Genomic DNA, 26,075 nt, shown 5'->3' with positions numbered 1-26,075 from the left:
CCTTCCCTCCCCTTCCCTTCCCTCCCCTCTCCTTCCCTCCCCTTTCCTTCCCTCTCCTCCCCTCCCTTCCCTTCCCTTCCGCTCTCCTTCCCCTTCCTCCTCCTACTTCTCCTTCTACTCCTCCTCCTTCTCCTCCTCCTTCCCCTTCCCTTTCCTCCTCCTCTTTCGTTTTAAATTTTGCAGCCCTGGGGAAGTACTCCATGAGTTTTGTCCCCAGTCCCGCTCACCTCCTTTGAGTGGATGTATAGCTCTCATAACCTCCTGAAGTCAGTTCCTCTGTGTGATCCTTGTCACAGGCCAGACCAGGGCATGACAAATCTAGAGGAAACTACAATAGCAAGCCTAGGGTCTCACTGTGGTGGATGTGATCATAGGGCTCTTGCCCACTCGAGCCTCATAAATACCGAGGGAATGTGCCTGGATTATTCCAAGCCTTGGGGCTGCGACCTGCAGCATAGTGCTCCATTGTAGTCTTGATAATAGGAGAAAAGTCTTCCCTAGCTGTGAGCCACAGCAGGGAGACAAGCGGGGACAGTGAAACCCATGGCTGAACTCTGACATGCCTACTCTCTGCAGAGGGCCCTCAGTGTCAATCACAGACTTTCCCCTGGGTATTTCCCTGGAGACTCACGGCTGACTTGGCAAGGCCTTTCAACAACAGCAGCGTCTACACTGCAGGCCAACTCCCACTACCATCCCTCTAGGCTATGGGAAGAGCATCACCCTGGGGATCCCGAAAAGTATAGCCCTTCTCATGCTGTAGCTGCCCCATTTGGAGGGGTCCTCTTTCTAGCTGAGCTAACCTTTGACCCAGACCCCACAGCCTAGATTCTTACCCAGTCTTTTTATATTAGACTAACTAGCCTCAACTTTGGTCAAGGAGAATCTCTCACAAAAATAACCCGGTCATTTTCTTCCCTTCAGGTTCTCAAATGCCCTTCCAGAGCAAGAAGGGTTCGAGGCCACTACCTCTGTGTGGTCTCTTCTGCTCCTCTCTTCCCAGGACACAGTTCAGGTCCCTGATCTGCTCAGTGTCACACAATCAAAATGGGAGATACCTTATGCATACCAATGAAGGCAAACAGTTGCCAGCTGGGTGGTGGCAGCTGGAATGCAGGTTCTATCTGCATATGTATGTAGGACCTAGTTCCAGTGGAATGGCTGCCATACTTGTTTTCTAGGGATAATTAAGTATCTGTGACATATTTGGAGGGACGGAGAAAGAGAAGTTGGCAAGCCATTTCATTTTTCTCATCTGTGGATTGAGAGGTTGGCTGGGCAGTGTGGCTCCAAGGCTCTTCTAGTCTGATGTAACACAGTAGCGAGAAGATGTTTTAAAGCAGCTGTGGGGTAGCTGAAAGGGTACCAAAGATAATGAGCTCATTACACAAGCTTGAGAACCTGAGTTCGAATCCCCAGAACCCATGTGAGGGTGTCTATAATCCCAGGGTTCTTACAGTGAGAAGGGAGTAGAGACAGGAGAATCCTGAAAGTCTGTGGGCCAGCCGGCCTGGTGTACATGATAAATGACACCCTAAGGTGTCCTCTGACCTCTACAGACTTGCGGTATTGTACACTCGCCTCCCTGATACCAGATACATACAATCACCCAACAAAGCCACAGCCACGACAAAGTCAATCATATTGCAGTTAGGCAAGGGAAATGAGAAAGACATTCAGGTTACCCTGGCCTGAATTTGATCTCTGAACCGGTACGGAGTCCAGAGTGCCTGCTGGGATGCTGACATGCAAGCCCCAGGATGGAGGATGGAGTGAGGCTAGAGGACACAGCTTCTCTCTCCCGTCACTAGGAGAGTAGAGCCACTTACAGGATACTGCACTAATGAAATTCAGAAGAATTTTCCACAGCCCGGAGTGAGGAGGCAGCTTTGCTTAGTGAACCAAATACATAATCAGCCAGGAGCTCCTGGGCGGTCTAATCCAGGTGTGTGGCTGCCGCGGCGACAACGCTGGTCAACCTCTCCATGCCTCAGTTTCACCAGCTGCGCCCAGCAGATAAGGCCGAGGCGGCAAAATGAATGCTTAGCCGCATGGGGAGCCTAAGTGGAAAGAGTCCAGTGGAGGTGCTCCCAGGAGCTGGGGTGGGGGGAAGCCTCAGGCACATCGTGAATTGCTTTTCCTTAAGAAGCCAGAAGATAACCGCTCATTTGTTTATCAAACTCCCTGCCATCTGTTTTTTTAAGTGCGTGTGTCTAAGGAGACCTAGAAAGCAGTTTTCTTCAGCTAGCTGCAGAGAGTCCACAGCGGAGAAAGGAGAAATAGGATGGTTTTTCCTCTTAATATATGTTAGAAACCTGTGAGTTACTCATGTGACAGTCTCAGCTCGCCTCTGTGACAGGTGTCACTGTCCTTGTCCCTAAGCGTGAGGTGCAGATGGGTAACATTGACTCGGTGCTTCTAAACATGACTTCGCGGTAGCATACCCTGTGAGTTTTATGAGCACACTGGAGCTTGGTCACACTCCAAGACCTTCGGACTTAGCCGTTTTCAAATGTGGCTTGAGCCTGCGGGGCGGGAGTTCAAAGGCTCCCCAGGGTGATTCTCTCACCAGCACTTGAGAGCTACAAATGCCACCTTGAAGGTCACAGATCTTTAAGGCGGAAATGCAGGCCTTGCTGACTTATAGGCCGCTTCCTCCTATCAAGTTATCTCCTGTGCCGGCTTCAGTCTTCTGAAGACACCTCATCTCTGGGACCAAAGTCTGCTTTCTATGAAACAAGCAAACGCTCGGGCCTGTGGCATTTCATAGTCATCTGATGTTTAGACAGGGATGAAGCAAAGGAACCTGGGACACAGCTGCCCTGCTCTCGGGAACCTCTAAAGCCACTGTAAGGTCTGTGCGTTGGGTGGAGGGGCTTTCTGAATCCAGAGGGTAGCACTTATTGTGCCCAGCAAGTGTGGCTAGGCACAGAACGGAACACAGGAATGATGGCAGTGAAATGGGCTCAGAGGTCACCTTCTGCGGGTCAATTTCCGAAGCAAATAGGCTGTAGGGATTCAAATAGGAACTGCATGTACTTGTGTGTGTGTGTGTGTGTGGTGTGTGCGCGCACGTGTGTGTGTTTGCATGTGCCTCTGAGAGGGCTAAGCATATTTTCCCCTGAGTGTGTATGTGCTTGTGTGTGGGGTGTATGTGAGCGTCTGTGTGGGAAAGGGGTGCATGTTGATGGGTGTGTGATGTATTTGTGGGGCCCAGAAGCCGGTCTCAGTTGCTCCTCAGGAGACATATGCCTTATATTTGGAGACAGGGTCTCCAGCTGGGGTCTGGGAGTCCCCAATTATGCTAGGCTGCCTAATCAGGGAGCCCAGGGATCTATCTGTTTCTGTCTCTCCAGTGCTGGGGTGACAGTTGCGTGTCACCATGCCTGGCTTTTTCTGTGGGTGCTTAGAATCAAATGCAGATACTGACGCTTCGGCAGTGAGCATTTAACCAACTGAGTCGTTTCCCCAACTAGAGCTCTCTTAGACCCATGTTCCAGAGGATGCTCCAGTATTGCTGGAAGGGAAGTTCAAACTCAACACAACGTTTGGGGCACAAGTGTTTATGCCCCAGTAGATGTGGGCTGAGACTTCGAACTAGATCCCAGGTAATGATGCTGGTTGGGGGACACACTTTGATAGCTTCCCTGACAGGTGAGCCTTCCAGCAGAACATTGCTACCATCTACCCGTGTAACTGCTAGTTGGGCCCTGGTATCTCCTTTCCCTTCTAGGTCACCTGCGTGGGGCTTAAGCTGTGTGGTAGTGGCTCCCACGGGCAGACACTGACTGAGGGCACACCCACTTAGAGCTTCAGCACACTCAGGTGATGGTGCTGCAATCATTCCCATTCAAAGAAAGAGAAAAGCAGAAGCTGAGATCCAAATAATTCCCAGGGTGACACGTGACTAGGATGCTCATGAAATGGAGAATACTCCATCTTTCCGTGCCTGCAAGAATGGAAGTTTCACATGGTTCATCCGAGAGCAAAGTCCAGGTTTGAAGCTTGGTAGGTCTGCCCCCAAAGCCTGGGACTCAGCCTGAGCCATCGGGACCTTTGCACTCAGGTTGTTCCTTGGCCATGTGAGCTGCTGGCCGATGGACCACAGGGACAGGAGAAGGTAAGACGGTAGATATGGAACAGTGTGTAATGACAGATGACATAGCATGATCCCAGCACTAAGGAAGCAGGAAGACGCATGAATTTGAAACCAGACAGGATTGCAAACTGAGACTCGGCCTCGAACAAATGAACAAAAACCAAAATCCCGGGATAGGAGACATGTGCTACCCCAAGTGTGGCTCGGTCACCTGCTTTATCAGCTGTGTTATCCTTTCACCCCCATTAGAATTATTATAAACAAGATAATACTCTAGATAACTCTCTAGCTTGGATGCACCTGTTCCTCTCAGATATGATCATTATTTAAGATAGGTCTATTTCCAGATGGAAACAGCCTGTCCACATTCACACATCTTTTGCCTAATCGTCTTGGAGCCAGGCATTGTTTCATGCTGCCATGCTTTTCCCAGCATGATGGAATTTACCTCCTCAAACCGTGAGTGTCAAAATAACTCCTCCCTTCCTCGCTTAGTCTCCTGTGTCAGGCATTTTGCCCCAGCAATGAGCAAAGCCACTCACATGAGCATCAAGATCGTGTTTGTGAAGTTAAAATGAGATAATCATAAATAATTATGGTGGACCCTGGAAAACCATAAATGTTCATGGAAGGCTGGTACCGATATATGTATAGCACTACATCTCGGGAGCCCCTTTGGTCTCCGGCCAACTTCTTTATTGTCAGTGAAGATAGTAAACATATTTTACGTGTCAAGGACTATCATGGGTTTGAATGTAAAATGCCTCTCAAAGGCTCACACGTTTAAACCTTTGGTCCTTCAGCCGGTGGCGCTGTTTGGGGCAGGGGACGCTGGAGCCTTGCTGGAGGAAGTGGGTCACCTGTGGTAAGACTTGAGGTTTCACAGCCCAGCCCCCACTTGCTATTTCCTTCCTACTTCCTGATTGTGCGTTGTGACCAGCCTGCCTCTTGTGACTTTGCTGCCTGAGGCCATGTTTCTCACACCCAGTGGAATGATTCCCTCAAACAAACCCTTTTACCCTTAAGTGGCTTCTTGTCATGTGCTTTGTTGTAACAACAAAGAAAGTAACCACTAAGAGATCCCAGGAGGTTGTCAGGAACACAATTGGTACACACACAGTTAGTTCCCATCTTCCTTCCAGACACTCCCCTCCTCTCCCCTCCCACCCAGTTATCTGTGCCATCTCCTACCCATTGACATTGACATTGATTGGTCATGATTCTTGTCTTGCCTCACACCCCCATAGAGACTGTTCCAGAACTTCCATTGGGACCCCCCTCTTGCCTAACTGACTCAGTCTCCCACTCCATTCCTGTCTCCCCATATTGATAAATTCACAGCCAGCAGATTCCATTCACAGTGAGAGAGAATCATTACCACCCGCTAATATTTTTATAGAATTTCATAAACTTGGTCATTCATGAATCATTTACAGTACTTTATTCCAATGAAGAGTTCACAAATCACTCAAACACTGGCAAAATGCATAATAATGAGCGATATTTCAGGAGGCTTTGCATTAATATGTCAGCTCCCAATACTGCAAGAGCTAAATTATTTTTCCAGGTGCCACTTCGGGTCAGAACCATAGGAAGCCCTTTTGGGCACTGGGGCAGGGGATGGTGGTAGGGTGGAGTAAGTCATGGGACAGGATGGGACTTAAGTCATTGATCACACAGCCTGTCAGACCCTATTCGGCCCAATTTGGATAGGTCCTAGGAAATGGGATTCTGAATCTGGATCAGATGCTGGGGGTGAAAACAAGAAGAAGGGACTTAGAAGCAAGATTTTGGAGCTGCTGTGAGACTGGTATGGATCCTGAATGTAATACCCAGTGGCAGTGAGTATTAGATTGGTATCACCTTTGAGTATTGGGTTGGATGGTAATACTTCCTTCTCTCTCCCTTCCTTCCTTCCTCCCTTTCTCCTCCCTCCTTCCCTTCAGACTTTCCCTTCTTCCCTTCCTCTCTCTGCTTTAGTTCTACCCCCTCCATCTCCCTCCATCTTTACTTTATCCCTTCCCCCTCTCTCCCTTCCTTTTTCCTTCCTCTCTCCATCCTTCCTACTTGCCCTCCCTCCCTCTTTTTTTCTCCCTCCTTCCCTCCCCTTCCTTCCTTACAACCGAACCCAGGGTCTGAGCATGCTAGGCAGGTGCCTCTACCACTGAACTGCATCTCTAGATCTCTTTCCATATTTTTATTTGAGAGACGACCTTACTGGATTGTCCAGACTGGTTTTGAACTCAGTCTGTCACACTAACTGGTCTTCCCCTTGTGGTTTTTCTGCCCCAGCCTTTTGGGTACCTAGGACGATAGGAGGCCCACTCTGCTCCTTGTTCCTGGTGTTCTTTCTTCTTCTGTCTCTTGTGTGAGACAGTCAAGAGTGTGTACGTGAAGAGGTTCTAAGCTGTCCACTGCGCCGTGTTTAAAAATGGTAGCTTTCAACACCGGTGTTCATTTAGCGTCAAGCACAGCTGTATCTCAAGTCGTGTCTCATTCACCCACCCCAAGGCTTTCATCAGAGTGCTTCTGGTTGGATTTGCGGCAGGGGAACTGTTGGCACACGGGCCCGTGCATGCACGTGAACAGTGTTATTTAACTCCGAAACAAACAACAGCTATATTAGAGCAATTACGATGTCAATACACACACCCACACATTCCCGGTTTTGAAGCTGGGGAGAGGAGAAGCAAAAGTCTAGGTATGTGGAGACCCTGGATGCGTGCTTTAAAGAAGCCTCTCTGTTCCCAACCACACTGAATATCACAGCCAGAGTGGATCTGGCCTCAGTCTAAGACAGGAGGTTACTTCCCAAGGAAGTTCAAAGTGGGCAGGGGGTACCCCATCCTTTTGTCTAAGGATATCCCCATGACAGTCCCATGGCTCCTCAAGGGCAAATGGAACAGGAAGAAGATGGAAAAGAAGAGCCGAGGTGTGGGGAGACAGGGCGTGAAAACGCAGGCTGCCAAGGGTGCATGCTTCCGTAAGAATTAAAAATGACAGTATTGCCATTGTTCTACCCTTATTCTCCTGGGACCAAACCCCATTATGCCCAGTAGCATGGCACCTGCTAGTGGATGGGGACCCTAAAACACACCACGTAGTTCTGGGAGAAGCTGTCCGCTATAGTTTCTGGCACAATCAAACCAAGGGACATGGCTGACCTTACTCTTCCTGATGAATCAAGCCCTAATGGCTGCTGTGATTGTCCCTCAAAGTCTCCTACCTCCATGGAACTTTCTGACTGTTTCTGGAGATGAAGGCCACTGTCACCTAAGGAGAAGACTCACACTGAGGTGGGCCAAGTATGTGGTGCCCAGAGTCTTTCCCAGGATAGTAAAGGCTCCCAGCAAGCTGATAGTCTATAAACTAATTCTAGATCTCACAAATATCAGATAGGTCATGAGGCCTTGGATAGCACACCTCACCTCCTATTCATTAATGTCTGTAGGACGCAGCCCAGACCCCTACTGATTCTCATTCCTAGGTCTCACAACCTGAGCTCCCAGGGTGCAGGCTCTTCTCGGCAGATCTCTTTTTCTTTATCTAATATCCCCTGTCTCTTTACTCCTCTGGAGGACCGGGATTCAGCCTAATACCCATACTTCATGAAGGAACAGCAAAACTACGACTCTTGTTTAAGATTAGAATGGAGTGGAGTTTTGCATTTGCCGGGTGTCAACAAGTCAAATGTGTTAGAAAATTACAGAACTTAAAATGCTTAAGAACGTTCATGAAAATGATGTTCAAGAGCAGCTCTGGTCCAGGAGAACCTGCTAAGTGCTGGGCATCGTGCCAAGTGTTTGCAGAAGGAAACCCATTTTTGCCTCGTATGGAGAGGCACCCACCACCCTCTGTGCGTTATGGAAAAATAACAGCAAGATTAGAGAGGGTGAGGGTTGTCCAAGCTCACGTGGCTCAGGAGGAAGCATGGACGCTGAGGTCTGGATGATCTTGTTTTTGTTGTTATGGTTTGTTGGTTTGTTTTTGATCCCTGAACTCTTAGCTTCTGAGCTCGGAAATCAGATTCGCCATCTCCTGCCTCATATCTGAAACACCACCGATATTGCATGATAGGTGTGAGGAGGGAAGGCAGTGCCTGTCCATAGTCTGGTGCTGATGCTGACACAGACCAAGCCATCTCTGCTTATAGTCACTGTCAGTGACCACTGTGGGCCTAGCATCAGCTTTTTTACAAGAGCCAGACTTCCTGTTGGTTCACACAGCTCATCTTTGGGACACAGCAATGGGTGCTGCCCCCTGTTCAGAAAAGACCCAGAAAGTCCTCAGAAAGACTTCTAAGGGGGAAGTGGAAGCATCCATCTTCCTGGGACCAAGACCCAAGAACCTTTTAGCAGGTGGGGACCCCACAGCACAACACACGGCCAGCAGTAGCAGACGCCTCTCTTGCCAACAATCTGCCATCTCTTTACTGAAATTCATGGTGAACAAGGCGGGTGGGCAGGGGGTCAAACTCAAAGTGTGTATCCTCAAATGCAACCACAACACTGAGTTTTCTCCTCGTCTTTCATTTCCTTCTCCCCAGCTCCCCCTTCCTTCCTTTACCTTTTTACATAATTTTAATCAATGGAACCATTAGTATATAATACTGACAAAGGAGTACAAACTCAGGAGAAGCCCACCAAGAGTAACATCCCAGCCAGCAACACCCAAGAGGTCTGTATTCACAAGTCAAACGTGATTTCTTCATTAGAAAATAGGGCGAGTACCGAATTTACTTATGAACTATTCTGAGAATTGAATTACATGAAACAAATTACATGCTTAAAACCAGTCCTGGCACACAGGACTTTCAGCGTGTTCGTGGTTTGCACAGCTGCCACAAGCAACCACAGCAATAGCATCGCCACCACCAGTCCTAAGGAGATGTCCATTCTAGTAGGCATTGATGACTTTTATAAATTTCTTTGACTGTGGCTCTAAAGGCATACCTGTCCTGATTCTGTGTCAAGGACTACCTAACGAGCGAGGACATTGTATGTGTTTGCCTTCTGTTTCTGATCTTGAGTATTCCTGTGTGACGGCCACTTCCACATATTACTTCCTCACAAATATTTTAAGGTTGACTTACTAATTTTGTGTGTGCATGCACTTGCACGTGTGTGTGCTTGTTGCGTGTGGGTGTGTATGTGACGTGTTTGCGTGTTTGCGTGTAGTGCCTGTGGAGGTCAGAAGAAGGCATTGGATCTCCGGGAGCTGGAGTTATGGATGGTTGCAGGCTGCTAGACATGAATGCTGGGGTCCAAAGTCAGTCCTCGGAAGGGCAACAAGTACTCTCAGCCCCTGAGTTACCCCTCCAGTCCCCATTGCAATATTTGAAATACTGCAGGAAGCTGACTTCCTAAACACCCTGATGTCACAACCCCCTCCCCTGCCTGCCCCACTTCTCGCTGTTTAGCAATGTTCCACTCTAAGGACCATGGCCTACATTGTGCAAAACTCCTTCAGATTTCATCAGGATAAATGTCTAAAGGGAGGATTATCTCGTCTGAGGGTTTGCACTGATCACCATCAGACTTGGCCTGAGGGCTTTGACCTGTCCGCGATGCCTCTAGTATCTCTCTCATTGGTCTTCACAGCCGAAGTCTGACGCAGGCTTGGAGGCTCTGATGATGAACTAGGAGCCCCTCACTGCTACCCTCTACTTTTGTCCTCATGGAAGCACCTCAAGCCACACTTTTGTGGGTTTGATGAGGCAAGGCAATAATTGGCTCAGTGGGAAGAAATTGCTCTGCCATCTACATCTTTATGCACAGGGTGAGCAGATACCCAGTACTCACTTGGTAAGTAGCGATCGTTTCTCTGTCTAAGGTCCGTGTCACGGAGACGCTGCCCGTGTTCTCATTGATTCTGAAAATTCCTTTAGGCTCTTGATCCACTCCTTTCCCAGTGAGTCGGAACTTGGACCCTTCAGGTCTGTCACTATCGACTACCTGGTCGGAGAAACAGAGTGACATTTAAGACTATCTGAAAGACACAGAGAAAGCCCATCACAGATGCCCCTTGACCAGTCCACTAATCTCAGGTGCCAGCACAAAGCTGATGAACCAAGAGTGACCTTGCCACAAATAGCATCATGGTTTAGCTTTGTTTATACAAATGGTTGTGGTTTACACTGGGGAAGCTTTGCATTGCTGAAAAGACCAGGGTTGATGGAGCAAGGAGGAAGGTGCCAGGAAGTGCACACGGGAACTTGTATTATTTTTAATGGAGGAAGATTTGGTTTTCTCTGCAAACAAGGCTAAGTGTTGGGAGAAGCCATTATTCACCAGTCCCCCACTGGGCGGGCACTGGATAAGGTTACTCCTTCCTTGCTAGTACCACCTACTCCACTGCTCCCCTGGGTGCCAGGCTTTTGCCGAGAGAGGCTTGTGTGATTGTTTGCTTTACACTTCTGACGGTGGGGGTGGAATACGGCCTTTTTTACTTAATGGATAGAGGCAACAGAGGAACAGTATTAGGCAAGCTGGCTGTGGTCACTGTCTTACACAGATGAAAAGAGATTCCGCAGACACCACTGTGCCGCACTGCCCTTCATGATTGCTGACCTGGTTTTGACATCTGAAGACTAAGTGCAGAAACTAAAGACAGAGGGTGGCATTTCTGAGCATGAGGAACAGTAAAGACAGAAGCAGCTGGCAGGCAAGGGGACCACTAGAAAATTCCAGAAACAGAGTCTCGAGCACACTCTGTGCAGAAGAGAGTTGACGGAAGGTAAGGATAAAAATGGGGGGGGGTCTTTTATGGCATGTGAAGTTGTGCAGTCAAGGAGAGAGCTGACACGATACTGGTACAAGCTAGTTCTGTGTCCCGCTCAGGGTCACATCTCAGGTCACTGTCATATCAGAACTGTCAATGCTAATTTGGTTATAACAACACAGTTTAAAGACCACGACTGTATTAGATAATGGGGAGGCACAGATAAGAAGGATGATGTTTGGCCAGCTGTAACTGCTTCACAAATGAACAGGTGTCTGGTTACGTCAGCTCCCTCCATGGGCAGCACAGCAAGTACCAAGCCTGCAATTCTGCACTCAAGCACTAGGTGGCAGTGGTGCCTAAAGCAGCCTGAGCATCATGGCAGATTACCAGGCAGGGCCAGTGGAGGCACATCGAGACAATTCCATAAGACGGGTTTGGTTGCTTTTCGTTTTCATTATTTTAAGATGTTCGTTATTGAAATCTACTTAAGGTTTTAATTAAACACCAATTATCTCTGTTTGAGTTTTTAAGATTAATGGAAAATAGGATCATTAATGAGAAGACGTGATTTTTTTTTTTTTGATGAAAAGATGTTTTAATCCCAGTTTCACTGGAGCTAACCCCCCCACACAGTCCTTTCCTGAGCCCCCATCCCCTCCTTAGAGACTTCAGGATGTCAAAGACCCACAACTTCTCGGGCTCCCCATAGAGGCTAGGGTCTACCATATTGTTCAGCTGAGTCCCAGCGGAACAAATAAAAGCCTGTATTCATGCAAACATGTCACAACCCTACCTTCAAACACAGGTCTTTGCCTCTATGGGTCCCAGTTTCCACAGGGGCTTAGTGGGGACAATCACTAGTAGGGGTGGGGAGGGAGGTTGAGGGTTTAAAGATACAGTGTAGTTGGGCGTGGTATTATAATTGCAGCTTCTCAGGAGGCCAAGGCAGGAAGATCTCAAGTTCAAAGCTTGACTGAGCTACTGTGTGATTTAAAGACAGCTTTGGGGACCTTGGTGAGAGTAAAAAAGTAAAACCTTTTTTACTGCCACAAAGTAAAACTTTGAAAAGAGGGCTAGGGATGTATGTCAATGGAATAGTCCTTGCCTAGCAGAGTGGAGGCCCTAGGTTCAGCCTGCACTACAAAACCCCAAAACTAAAGAGCATAAACGAAGCACACAGATGGGGCCTGATAAATCAGAGCTAAGCACTGCAATTCCAATAGCAATAATTGCAATAAAATTACGTTGCTGCTCACGGGTGAGATGGATCCCTCCAGGCATAAAAAGCTTCTTAGCCATAATGGAAAATGAAATCCACTTTTTTTTTTTGGTTTTCATTTTTTTTTTCAAGACAGGGTTTCTCTGTAACTTTGGAGACTGAACTGGAACTAACTCTTGAAGACCAGGCTGGTCTCGAACTTACAGAGAGATCCGCCTACCTCTCCCTCCCGAGAGCTGGGATTAAAGGCACGCACCACCACTGCCAGGCTGAAATCCACTTCTAAAGGGACAAACAGATGTATGTATGTATGTATGTATGTATGTATGTATGTATGTATGTATGTAAATTCACAAACTTCTCTGATTCCGGAAGCGATTGTCCTAGCCAGGTGTATGGGACAGCTGGGCCATTTGGATGCTTCCCATTATATCACCCCCTCCTATGTGCATTAACGCGTTCCCCTTTCTGGCCCTAAGCACACCTGAGAGGGTTAACCCAGAAGACAGTCTGAGCTAATGAACACCGTGTCCTAAAACTGCTGGGGTGTAACCCCTTCTGAGGTGTGGCCCTGGTTTTATGGGCCCGCCACACACTGACTGGGGGTAAGGACCCACTAGGGAGGGCTTCTTTGTTCTCTGTTCTCTTCGCCAGCCTCCTTTGTTCAGAGAGGGTGGGGACACAGTACCTTCTAGAAGAAGAGAAACTCAATGTGCCTCCTGGGGCAGACATCTCCACAGCAAGCTGAACTCGAGACTTGGAAACTCTCCTGGGGAGGCTTTCCCTTGTACTGATAAGGTCAGGGTCACTGCCTTCTTCTCTCTCTGAGATCTTGAACCACTTGACCTTACGGAAGCAGAGTTCACAGAGAGAGGGACTTGTTTAATAATAAGTGACTGTTGCTGGATCAGAAGGACTTATTCTCCAGGGCACAGCAAACTGCCAGTGCTGGCTCAGCTTAGCATTGCTCAGGGCTGTTTCTCTCTCTCTCTCTCTCTCTCTCTCTCTCTCTCTCTCTCTCTCTCTCTCTCTCTCTCTCCCTTCCTTCTCTCCCACTTTCTTTTTTTCTCTCTCCTTCCTTTCCCTCTCCTCTATAGAACCCAGCTTTTTAATCTATGTGTGGAATCTGCTTCTAGTCCTCAGGGCTGTGTGTTGAAGGAACACCCACAGCCCGGTATAGTGTTCCCAGAGTATTGAGCCCCAAGGGACACCAGCCCATGTGGAGGGCCCCGTTCTATCAACAAAAGTCCCCTGAGCTGTGGTTCTTGGTCAGCATCAGCATGCCCCAGAGTAGGAGGACATGTCTATGCCTCCTGCCCTGAAACCCTGGCCCTGGAGAGTCACACCTTGCCTTGACTCAGCTTCACACTCATGCTTGAGGACCAAACACCACTCTGGCTTCTCTGGCGAAATTGCTACCCCCGGCCCACATTTTCTCACTGAAGTAGGTTCCTGCTACTGCCTTCTGGAGATGTCTTTTGAAAATGGACCAGGTCTCTTTGTCACCTTCCGTTTTAAACATAATGATAGCAAAAGCTCTTCAAGCTGCTTCCCAGGAGCTTAGTGAAGCAGAGTGGACGTCTGTTCACGCCATACCCTGCCATCTCCAGCTGTGCTATAGGCACATGGGCTTGTAAGAGGTTGGAGAGAAAAGCGTGGGAATGGGGGACACTCTTCAGGGGAAACTGGGCACCTCTATTCAGACTCTAGCTATCTGACGCTGCAATGGGACATGGCAGTCTACGGAATCCACACTTGAGAACCACAAGGTTAATCTATTGAAGGAAAATTGGAAAAAAAAAGGAAAAGAAAAGAAAGAAAGAATTCTTTACATTTTCAAGTGCACTTGAGATTTATGTTGGGCTACATATGCTGAGATCCTAATGGGACTTTGCTATATACTGAAGAGTCTCTGACTCAAGTTGGGAAGCAATCCTACTCTTGGTTGAACTATTGTATCTTGGAAAGAGCTGCGGGGAAAGGAGAGAGCTAGGGAGAAAGCTGGGGCAGGGAGAGCTAGGGGGCAGGGCTGGGTGGGGAGAGCTGAGGGGAAGCTGGGGTGCGGAGAGCTGGGGGCAGGGCTGGGTGGGGGAAGCTGAGGGGAAATTGGGGTGGGGAGAGCTAGGGGGCAGGGCTGGGTGGGGGGAGCTGAGGGGAAGCTGGGGTGGGGAGAGCTAGGGAGCAGGGCTGGGTGGGGGGAGCTGAGGGGAAGCTGGGGTGGGGAGAGCTAGGGGGCAGGGCTGGGTGGGGGGAGCTGAGGGGAAGCTGGGGTGGGGAAAGCTGGGGTAGGGAAAGCTGGGGCAGGGCTGGGTGGGGGGGAGCTGAGGGGAAGCTGGGGTGAGAAGAGCTAGGGGGCAGGGCTGGGTGGGGGAGCTGAGGAGAAGCTTGGGGGAGCTGGGTGGGGAGAGCTGGGTGGGTAGGGGGGCCTCATGAGATTTAGGATCAGAACAAACTTCACCTGGAAAAGCTGAAACTTAGAAGACACACAAGGCCCCCTCAGAAGGAGAGAGAAACAGAACTGTTCCAGGAGCAGACTGACCACCTCTTGTGAGTGTGGGAGACTCACAAGGTTAGTTTGGGGAAAGAGGGATTATTTCATCTTACAACTATCAGGCCTCCTTCACTGAGGGAAGTCAGGGCTGGAACCTGGAGGCAGGAGCTGATGCAGAGACCATGGAGGAGTGCTGCTTACTGACTTGCTCAACCTGCTTTTTTATACACCACAGGACCCCCTATTATCCTACAGTAATGTGGCTTACTAAGGTTCTACTTTTTTGAAGTCTGTTGTTGTCTAAATGCAGGGTTTCCATCCTAAATGACTCATGGACAGACACAGGAGAAGAGCGAGCAATCAGCGGCGTTACCTACAGTCTCTAAACATCTAGAAGAAATTCAAGAGTACAGTAGAAGAACGAATAAGCAAAGTGCAGTGCACATGGCTAGCTTTGGAAAGGAAGGAGATTGTGAAACCGGAGGATGGATGCTAAGTCATAGAGGGACATGTAGTGCACGGCTGTGCTTTCACAAGGCACCTAGAGCAGTGCTGGTCACACAGACTAGAGGTAGGTGAGAGGTGTCTGGGGACTAAAGAGGGAAGTTACTCAGCAGGGAGACGGAAGACTCTGGGCACACATAGTGGAGAAGGCGGCATGAGAGTGTGTGTGGACTCAGTGCCAACTGCCCATCTTCTCAGTGTGAACCAGTTTCTCTATGCAGGACATGTGGTCTGTATCTATCTATGTCTAAGAATTCTTCCTACTGGTGGCATGACTCAGACTTTCTCTGCCCTTGCTTTCATGTTGAGTTCTAGATTTTTAACATCTGGAGAGAGGCGTTCTAAAAATGCATGGTATGGTACATTTTTACCCAGGTTCCTTTCGGGTCTTTCTTGTTACATGTAGGTGTATGGGGATTAGGTCAGGAAGTTGTGAGTTGTAGGAATTGTGTTCCACATAATCAACAGTTTGGGCCAACATTCTTTATATCTAGATGGGAACAAATCCTGAGTTTCCAAAGAATCTTTCCAACTGGAAATCCCTAAAAATCTACTTCTGGAATCTTCTGCAGCTCCCAACACCTACCTGTTGGGATTTCCCACACATTTTGTGACCTAGTTCCCCTCTTTATGATTAGATTGAACAGTTGTGGGGTGGCAGTCATGTTGGCTTGCATTCATAGCCGTCAGGTAGTGTGTCATCAACTCCCACTGTGGATACATCAACAGCCAGTTCCAAAGTGATGGCGGTGACACCTTGAGCTGCCTCTGAGAAGGAACAGCATGCTAAGCCTGGGCATCAGAGTGTCCAGTGGGTGAACCCCAGTGAGCAACCGGGATGTAAGTTCATAGTTTCCAATCTCAAGTGGGTCCTGAGATTGTCGGAGATCTTCACAGGAAGTCATCACGTGTCTTCATTTGGAAGAAGCAAGTCGGAAAGCTCAGAGTCAGAGGTGATAACAGGGCCGGCCGCCTGCCCCAAGAATCCTCTCCTGACCGAAGACTTCTGATGCCTCTGAGCAGGAATCCATAATATTTCAAGGATGTCTTTCTCAAGACATCCCCAGCCTGACACCCATGGCTCTCACTGTGGAAGTTCATCCACAGTGACAAATAACAATATAGGCCAAGTCCTGCCCTGACCCCTCACCAGGCTTCACAGTCTCTCCCACAACTGTTGCCCTTCAGGGACGCAGTTTCTGCAGATGTCTCTCCCTGTCTCCCTCCTTTCCCCACTAAAAACATTTGCTGTTTGTTTTCGACTCTGAGACTACTCACGGTCCTCAAAGGCTTGCAACTGACCTTCCCCAAGTCCCAGTGACCTTCCCTGAATTCCAGTGCTATACAACATGGGAAGTGTACTGGAAAAGCTGTAGCAGAGCAAGAGAAAAAGGAAATCACTGTTGAGTCTCAGTCCTTGTGCCCAACAGAATAACTGATGAGCCTTAAGAGAAACTTCCTGAATGTCTAGATGCTTACTGCACACTGGGAGGTTCCCCCCACCATGCATTATAGTCTTCCCAAATATATTCATTGATTTTACTTCTTATCCCACCATAAATCAAAGATAGCCTCTGTGGAAATTTTCAGGGCTTCTTCACCTGCCAATGCTCTACTCCAGAACCAGATGAATGGCTGTAGGTTGTTCTCTTAGACCTCCCCCATGGGCTCCAGTTTCTTGTCTTCTAGATACCTGGGCTGTGTTTCCCTGCCTCCTTGCTTGTGGCTGTCTGACCTGCTTTGGGCTGTGAAGGAGAAGTGGCATGTGTCACTTTCGGTAACTCCAGGCAAGGTCTTTAGGGGATCTGATGTGCTTGGCCAAGATCTGTTTGTCTTCACCACCGACCTAAATCTCAAAGAAGGAAGATGCCAAAGAGTATACCCCACTTAGCCCCCAGTGGACATGGAGCTTGATTAAACATGAACCCTGTAACAGAAATCTGGAATTGTGGGTGCTGGGGAAATGGAACAGAGGTTAAGAACACTGACTGTTTTTCTAGAGGTCCTGAGCTCAATTCCCAGCAATCACATGGTGGTACACAATCATCTATAATGAGATCTGGTGCCCTCTTCTGGCACATAGGCATATATGCAGACAGAGCAGTATGCATAATTAATAAATAAATCTTTAAAAGCAAAATAAATCTGGAGCTGCTTATTCCTGCAGCAGAGCCTGACCTATACTAACTGGTGAAAAAAAAAAGATGTGTGTCAGGGGGAATAGGTAGGGATGCATCCATCCATACCTTCCAGTCAGAGCTTACAAACAATGTGGACAGAGGAACAGTCCAACAACTTCTCAGAGCCCTGCCCATCCTCCATAAAGCAGAAACCATGTCTATGCCGAAAGGACAATGATGAGCAAGTGGCCTTAGAGGGGACACGGTCGGGTACACAGACACACTCAGTACTACAAGGAAAGGACTATCCTCATGACTGTTCCTCAATGTCGACAATGGCAGTGACGATGGTGATAGTGACGATGGTGTCAGAAGCCACTGCGCTAACTCTTCAACACACATTAGTTTAAGCATTTTATAACTACAAGTACATCTAATCCTAACACCAACTCTTCAATATCCAATTTCCCTTAATATTAATATCTATTTTCAAGAAGAAGAGCCCCGAGGATGTTGCCAAGCCAAAATCAGCCTAGATAATGATTTTAGGATTGAATCCAACCCATTTATCGCTGCGGTACTCAGCCAGGTAGACAACTGGTTGTATGTGGGAAGCTACTGAGGGACATTCACGGGATCAACCGCCATGGAGTTCAGAACTAGTAACAGAGCTCCAAAAGTGAACCCCTTCCTCACACTTTCTCCATGAAGACTGATCAGAAAACGTTCACCTTGGTCTTATGTCATTGGCAGAGCAAGAATTAAGGACTTCAAAGTCTCACTTCCCAGATTTATATGAATCTAAGGGTCACCACTCTGTACATCAAATTCCTGGCAGGATCGTCTTTAAAGTCTCTCAGTGCCCCCTCCCCTACTGAGCTTTGTCACAGCCGTGGCATGATTTGAAGGTTTCTGCCATCTAAGGGGAAAATAAATTATTCAGGCCCTTGGACACAGTTGAAATATACCACACTGAGCATCTTTCTAACTTGCCAAACTTCTTCCCCTCGGATGCTCTATTCCCATCTCTTCCATCAGTTCAGTTTTTTACAGTTCCCAGAGAAAGGTTAAGCCAAATATTTATGCACTCATTTGAACCACAGTTCAGAGAAAGCAACTTAACAAAATCAGCATTATGATCCTGGAGCCTTTCCCACTTGGAAGTGATCAACACGAACAATTGAACCTGTTCTCCCAGGAGATTCAAGCTGGCTGCTGTTCCATTGAGACTGTCAACAACTCCTCCTCCTCTTCCTCCTCCTCCACCTCCTTCTCCTCCTTCTCCCCATCTCTTCCTTTCCCTACCGCCTAATTCAGGACAAATTTTGTGTAAAATTGAGGCTTGGAAAATAAGCAGTGTCTAAAGCAAATAATGTGTCAGTCATCTTCACTTGAAAGCCTGGCATTCTCGCTCTGTTCTGCACGTTCCTTGGTGGGAAGGAGTCATCCAGAGCGTGGAGGTTCCAGATTCCTCAAAGCAGCCATGGTCTCACATGATCAGATAGCGTTCCGATTCGAATTTTCTAAGACCCCCCATTACCTTGATGTCAGGAAAACCTTGAGTCTCCTCAGCCATGCATTCAGCTTTTGCACAGCTACCTTCTCACCTCTCTTTGTACCCTTAATCTCTACTATGTCTTACCCATGTCCCCTCATCCTCATTCTATGCCATGCTGTCAATTTCCCCCAAATGTCGTGCTCATGGGTGGAGAAGTCTCCCGAGGTCCAGAACTATTGGTAGCTGATGGTTGCTGAGGAAGGGAGAATCGCTTTCCTTTGGGGATGTCAGTCCTGGTGGATTTCCCACGACTCGGTAGATGGCCCTACAACCTTGGACTTGGGTTATTAATGGTAACAAGAACAATAACAAACGGGGTATGAAGTTGGAAGGGAGATGGGGTGGAGAGCACTGGGGTGGTGGAGGGAGGAAGCTGTGGAAGAGTGTGATCAAAATACATTCTATAAATGTATGAATTTTCAGAGAATAAATTAAAAAAAATCATTAAAAAATATCACCCTCAGACCTGTCTCTTTTGTGGCCTGGGTTGCCCTCTGGTGACCTGTCCAAAAGCAGAGCTGGCTAGTCAGACCAGATCACTTCCTTCTGAAGCCTAGGATTGGGACAGAGAGGGACAGGGCACTAGGTCCTGAGTCTGCCATTTGGGAAAGATCCTACCAGCCTATATACAGAGTCTTGGACAAGGAAATCCAACAGGAACACTCAGAGAACAGTGAGTACCCGTGCATGTGATTATGAGCGAGCAGGGCACGTGTCGTGGCTGGTAAACAATCCTGTCTGTACTGCTTCATCTTGTTCTTCAGGCTTGGTATCCCAACTGTGCTCATATGTCAAAGTATTGTAGCTCCACCCCCAGCCTTTACTGCATCGGTGTGGGGGTTATCCTGGGACTCAGTACTCTCCTGCCTCTCAGTTCTCTTTACCTGGATCTCTAAGTGAGGACCTCGTTGATGACCTTAGTAAAGACATGGGTGCCTTCCCTTCACCTCACCCTCTACGCCCAGCACTCTGTCTCGTCATTCACAGAGCCAATATCACCACGTCCACGTCTCTATGAAGCGCTTGAACACACAAGATTTCTGTTCCGTTTGCTGCTGTGGGTAGGACATGGCCCATGGGGGACACTCAGTTCATTGTTAATAAATAACGAAGTCATCTAATTAAAAGCTGAAATCAGGAACACTATGGCCAAACAGGAAAAGGAACAAGCAATGGGCACTGGTTTAGAGATAGCTGATCAGCTTCTAATTTAAGGACCAGCCAAGCTTCCTGGGCCTCAGTTCGGAGATATTGTCACGGGCTCCCAAAAAGTCATCTTGAGTAGTCCAACATAATTTAACAATCCCAATGAAACACAGGCAAACACATGTGCACACAGGTGCACACACACACACACATACACGTACACACATGCACATAAATACTTTAGAACAGAACAGTTTGCTCCATCAATGTCTGGAACTCACGGATGACCTGCAATCACCTCAGATGAACACCTTAGCCCCACTGAAGCTACAGCCTCCCAAATGTATTTTTTCTCTGAGAATGACAGCAAGCGAAGATCATGCCACCTGTGATTCAACAAAAGCCTGGGAAGGCGTTTGGAGGATGCCATCCTACATGGAAGTCACCTGACTGGGGTTTTATGGGCTGCAGGGTCCTCTCAAGTGGTGTGACTATTTCCCCTGGAACAATCTCGGGTCAACACAGCTGCCCAATAGCTGACATACAGCGTGGGTGATCACTCCCATTAGCTCAGGCTATGGGGCAGATTGTGTCCTGCTAAGACAGAAGGATGACAGACGTCATGTGTATAGAGGGGGCCATGCATGAGAGAGAGAGGGAGGATTGTGTTCTTAATAAAAAACAAAGCTTGGGAGGCAGTTGGCAACTCAGAGATGTGATGTAGGAGGCGCAGCATGCATGTCATCTGAAGAACAGCCGCAGAAGGGGTGGCTCGGCCTTGATTTAGAAAAACCAATCGGCGCACACCAAGAGATGCAGTGGAAGTCGCTGACAGCAGAGACTGTATGGTCTTCTACCCCCTACCGTACACTATGATTCCTTGAGGCTGAAACGGCTTCTAGTGGTTCTTATTGTGTGGATCCACACTGTGTGAGGAAGGAGACAGTAGGGTTACTGTCCGGGGAGCTCTGTTGAACCCAGCATGGCCACTTTCTCCCCATCAGCTGGCCAAGACATCTCCCTTTTTCTCATGTGTTTTGGCAGGTACTGGATAGCGTCTACCATTCCTGCCCAAGCTCAGGGCTGTAGAAAGCTGTTTGTGCTACGGCCTTAACACACCTTCAGTTTACATTCTGAACAAGAAAGAAATGTCAGGGAGAACAATTTTGCAACTAAGAAGCACCTTCAGACTGTAACCCCAATAATAACTGTGTTTAACTGAGTTCTCTAAATGCCTGGTACATCACAGAGACTGGAGGAAAGCCACCAGGGTGACTAAGGTACCTGTTTTCTGCTGAGGAATACAGGCCCTATCATGTGACCTCTTGTCTGAGAGAGCTGCACAGATCAGGCCTGGGAACACTTGAGATGACTCTCATCAATAAAGACCCCCAGATGAAGGTCTCTTGGATACTAGATTCCTTTCTCTCTAGATTTTAGTTGCTTGCAGAGGTGGCTGGCCCTTATTTTAAAAGTTTTTACTGAAGAAAACCCAAGCGCACAATCTCCCTTGGGTCTCATGGTTCCAGACCCAGAGTCCTGGCCTCACACACATGTGCCATAGACACGCAGGATCAGTCCTGACACTTTGTAACAGAAGGCAAACACGTTCGCCTGCACTCATTTGTAAGCCGCCTGACCCGTGTGCTCCCAGCCCTGCTCATTCTGCCTCCAGACTTCCCTTGTTGTTATAAGCTTATCACAGAAGTAAATCAAAATGTTCTCAAGAGGAGAAGAAAAGATAAAAGCAAAAAATGCAGCATCCTCGAGAGAGGGATATTTTTTATAGTTCCACAACTCTGGTGATTCTGTCTTTAAAAAAAAAAATCCATCATTTAATTTTAATACCACGAGGTGCTGGGGATGAATAATGGTTCCTCTCCTACCTTCCAGTATTTTCTAAAATATTAATACCGGTCGGATTCCTCTCCTAAGGGGAAGTAGGAGCTGAATCCTTTCTGGGTCTCAGAACCTGTTCTCAAACAGCAGGCAGTATTCTCGGTTTCAAGCAACCGTGCGCTCTGGGCTCTGCCAGTGATGTCTGCTCAAGAGGATGGGAGTCACCCGTGGGGTGGAGGGATGACATAAGCTCCCCTTCTCAGTATTGATGCTGTCAACACCGTTCCTCTAAACCACCCATCCACGATGCACTTTCGGTCCACACTGAATTTGGAATGTGAATCATGAAGACTGACGGTAAAGGAGGCCTGACCTTCACAGGCCTCTCAGGTCAAATGACTGCTTAGGATGACCATGGTACAGTGTGCTGCTAGCCTCAGACTGCCCACACGGAACTTTGAGCATAGCTTGTGTGTGTGTGTGCATGTGTGTGCATTAGTGTGTGTGTGTGTGTGTGTACACTTGTGAAAATGTATCATGACATTCGAGGTCCAGGAGAGGAACAAAACTTTCAAAGTAAACAAGAAAAAACAGGATTGCAAATTATGGCAGTTGGCAATAAAATAATAAAATAAAATAAATCAGCGTTTCTCTTTGTCCTTTTTACAAAACTCACCCCTGGGCACGAAGGATGACCTGGTCACAGTCAAAGGCAGAAAAGGCAGACACCTATGTTCTGCTTCACAGTGTCACTAGTTCTGGCTTTGCTCAGACAGGGTCTCACTGTGCAACACTGGCTGGTCTGGAACTCACTCTGTAGACCAGGCTGGCCTTGAAACTCATAGAGACCTCTGCCTCCCGAGCACTGCATGCTGGGATTGAAGGTGTGTGCCACCACACCTGGCAAAGTTACAGCTATCTGATGATGCATTTTCAGACTTTTACATTCATCTGGCTGTGTGAAAACAATTTCAGTCATTTCATTTCCAATTGCAAAATAATCATAGATTCGTATGCAATGGTAAGAAATCTACCCAACCTTCCCTAAGAGGAAGACCTTATTAAATAGTTGGAACAGGACATTACAGTTGAAATGCCAACCTGGTTGGCTCACTGGTCTCCTTCAGAGTTCTCGAGAGTGTCATTTATGTCTGTGACTCTCTGAACATGATGACATCAGTCACGGTTTTATCGCAGGTATACGCTTGTGTATACATCAACACAGTCAAGCTACAGACATTCTTTTATCACAATCAGGGAATTGTGTGGGGGGGGGGCAGACTGGTCACATGTATTCCACATATACAGAGGGGAGAGCACAATCTCAGATGTAGGTCCTTGCCTTCCAGGATCTCTTGTTGTTTAGCACTGGACATAACAGGTTCATGGACTCACGAGCACCCTGGGATTCCTGTCACCACTTGTCACCTTGCTGCAGAGGCCCTGGGGTTACAGATACACTGAACTCTCCCAGGCTTAATTTGGATTCTGGGGATATGAACCCCATTCCTCATGCTTTCCCAGTAAACACTCTGATCCAGAGCTGTCTCCCCAGCCTACCTTTGGGATTCTCTTATGCTACCTCTTCACACTCACATCCTCCTCGTTCTAAAAGGCCACCTCTCTTCTCACATCCTCATCCTGGCCACTGTTCATTTCTCCTCAATTTCCATGATTTTGTCGGTTAGGAAATGTCAGATGGATGGAATCTCACACTGCCACTTTGTGCTATGCTTGCTTGTGACCCCAGAAGACTCTCCCAAAAACAAAGCTGGGCATGGTGATACACACACACACACACACACACGCACATGCACACGCACACACACGCACACACACTGTCATTCCAATAAATGGAGGCTGAAGGATCAGGAGTTCAAAGTCAGCTTGAGCTACACAGTGAGCCTGAGGCCAGTCCAGGCTACATGTGACACTATGTCAAAAATCAAATGACAATAACAAGCAACGAACTACCTGGGCATATTTGTGTGGGTGTTTTATTGGGCTCTCCGTCCAGCCCCAGGATGTGTGTGTCTGTCTCTCCACTGCACACCATGCTCTCTTGACCTTGTCACTGTGGTATCATTACAGGAAGTCCTCTCGCTTGAGCATCTGGGTTGTGTAGCTCTCCTGGGGTCTATGCTTTTCCATATACATTTTGTAATAAGCTTTTCATGCCTACAGAAAATCCTTGCTGAGACTTTGACAGGAATTACATTAAGCACAAATGTATCCTTCTATATGTTTTTATGTATACCACCATGGGCATGTTACTTAACCTTACCAAACATCTCTCTCTCTCTCTTTTAAACAGCTACTCCAAATTTAAAATAGGTTCTCCGCTATTTAACAACCATTTCTATAACGATGGACACGTGACTGTCTTAATTGTATGCTGAGAATAAAGCCACTGTGACCGCTTCCCCACGAGGACAAAGAGACTGCATTTGCGGTTGTTCTTTAGGGTGCACCCTCAAAGGTGGGGGTGACTCAAACCCAGGGAACCAATCGTCTCACAGTTATTTTTCTTTGGTCACAAATACTTTTTTTTTTTTTTTTTTTTTTTAAAAAAAAGCTGTATGTGAACAAAAAAGCACTGCCATTAGCTTTAAAACTCCATTGAGGCATGAGGTCGTATATCAGGGAGGGAGGAAAGCCCGTCAGCGAAGGCAAGGGAGGCTCTAGAAGAAGAGTTATGCAGCAAAACCATGCTTGCAGAATGACAATGGCGGTGACTGTGGCTGGCCCGATGCGCCCTTACTGCCACATGCCTGCTCTGGGGTAATTCTCCTGAGCGTCTAACTGGAGAAGGTGGTAAGTGAAGCCCACTCCTATTTCACCTCCTTCAGGGCAGTGACTTGCTGCTAAAATGCTTTTTCTTAAAGTTTCCTTTCATCTGAAAGGAAAGGAGATTTAGTTAAGCCATTTTCCTTTTATTCAAGGAAAGGAAGCGGCACAAATTGACCGGCCTCATCGAGCGGCCTTTTGTTTTGACGTTGGGAATGGCCGTTGTCTGAGCGAGCCCTGCATGGAGGTGAGAAATATCCGGGGAGGAGAATAATTGATAGCAGCTTGGAGACCTGACAAGGTTCCATTTGTGTTTCCGTCCTTTCTAATCAAGTTTCTTCCTTTCCCTCTAATGGAAGTAGCATTCCAGGGAGAGAAAGGAAAACAAAGGCTTTGCTTCTAAAACCATGCAGGGCGGCACGGCTAACAGCGAACGTGACCATCCTTGCATCGAGAACTGAAAGCTTAGACACTCCACGTGAGGACAGAGCGGGGCCCTGGCGGCCACATCACAGTTTCTTAGCACGGACTGAGCGTGGAGAGTTCTTCTTTGACTTTCCCTTTGGACATCATGGGAGATGAGAAAAAGAGGAGGGAGAAGTCAGTGCCGTGGGACAGACATCTTTCTAGGGACTTTGCTTTATGTTTTGATACTGACTTGTGTAATCTAAGCAGACAGTGTCAGCTCCACGTTCCAGAGATGGAAGCAGAACGCTAACTATTAGAGCAGGGTTTTTAAGACAAAGCTGTCAACCAAATCTAGACTTGCTGGTCCCTTGCTCAATGCTTCCCTTTACTCCTTTGCTCTGGATGCGGAGGCCGACAGTGATATACACTAGAGGGGCAGATCTAACACTAAATCAACGCAGTGATGCAAACAGGAGCTCGGAAATGCTCTGCCTCTGCACACATGGAAGGACCTGAGCGTGGGGCAGGACCCGTCTGCTTTGCCTTGAGACAGTCCCTGTACTCATCCTCCAGGGAACACAGGCTCTACCGGCTTCCTCCAGTTCAGCGACGGGAAATAGAGCCATCTGTGCTTCGTCCCCTGGAGGTGGAGTCAGAGCACCAGGTTCAAGTTCTGGGTTCAATTTCTTGCTCAGTCATTTATTGTCCATTTCCAGAGAAATCACTACTGAATCTCTCTAAGCCCCAAATCTCTCTGGTGTAAGTAGGACTTAATACCCAGAGGAGACTCCCTGGATGAACCAGGGTGAGACAGTGTAGGGAGAGAGCTGCCATGGAAGACATGCTGCCATTTGTCTTCTACACAGCATCTGCACTTACCTGGATGCTGGCAGTGGAGTTCACATATTATCTGCAGATACACATACCCTCACTTCTGGGGGAGCCAGGCTCAACAAAGCACCCACTGTCTCTCCTCTTCCTGGTCCTCCTCCTCCCCTACCCCCATTTCTTTCCCATACCATGACAGGAACTTGTAGGATTCCCCTCTGTATCTTATGAATATGTTTTAATACGATTGGCTAATAAAGAAGCTGCTTTCACCAATGGCAGGGCAGAAAATAGTTAGGTAGGAAAACCAAACTGAATGCAGGGAGAAAGGCGGCAAAGTAAGGGAGATGCCA

The 26,075-nt window shown here is 47.8% G+C and overlaps 1 protein-coding gene across 1 annotated transcript in view; it reads right to left on the bottom strand.

Moving 5' to 3' along the window:
* The window catches only part of Cdh13 (cadherin 13), a 950,975-nt gene that overhangs the window by 413,391 nt on the left and 511,509 nt on the right, over positions 1–26,075 (bottom strand). The window contains exon 5 of the mRNA XM_038312938.1: positions 9,901–10,053. Within this exon, the coding sequence (XP_038168866.1) occupies positions 9,901–10,053 (153 nt within the window). The remainder of the gene's footprint in view (positions 1–9,900; positions 10,054–26,075) is intronic.

This window comes from Arvicola amphibius, chromosome 15, assembly GCF_903992535.2.
Source record: "Arvicola amphibius chromosome 15, mArvAmp1.2, whole genome shotgun sequence".
In the NCBI taxonomy this organism is placed as follows: Eukaryota; Metazoa; Chordata; class Mammalia; order Rodentia; family Cricetidae; genus Arvicola; species Arvicola amphibius.
The sequence above is the reverse complement of the archived record's forward strand: the minus strand, read 5'-3'. Positions and strand labels throughout refer to the sequence as shown.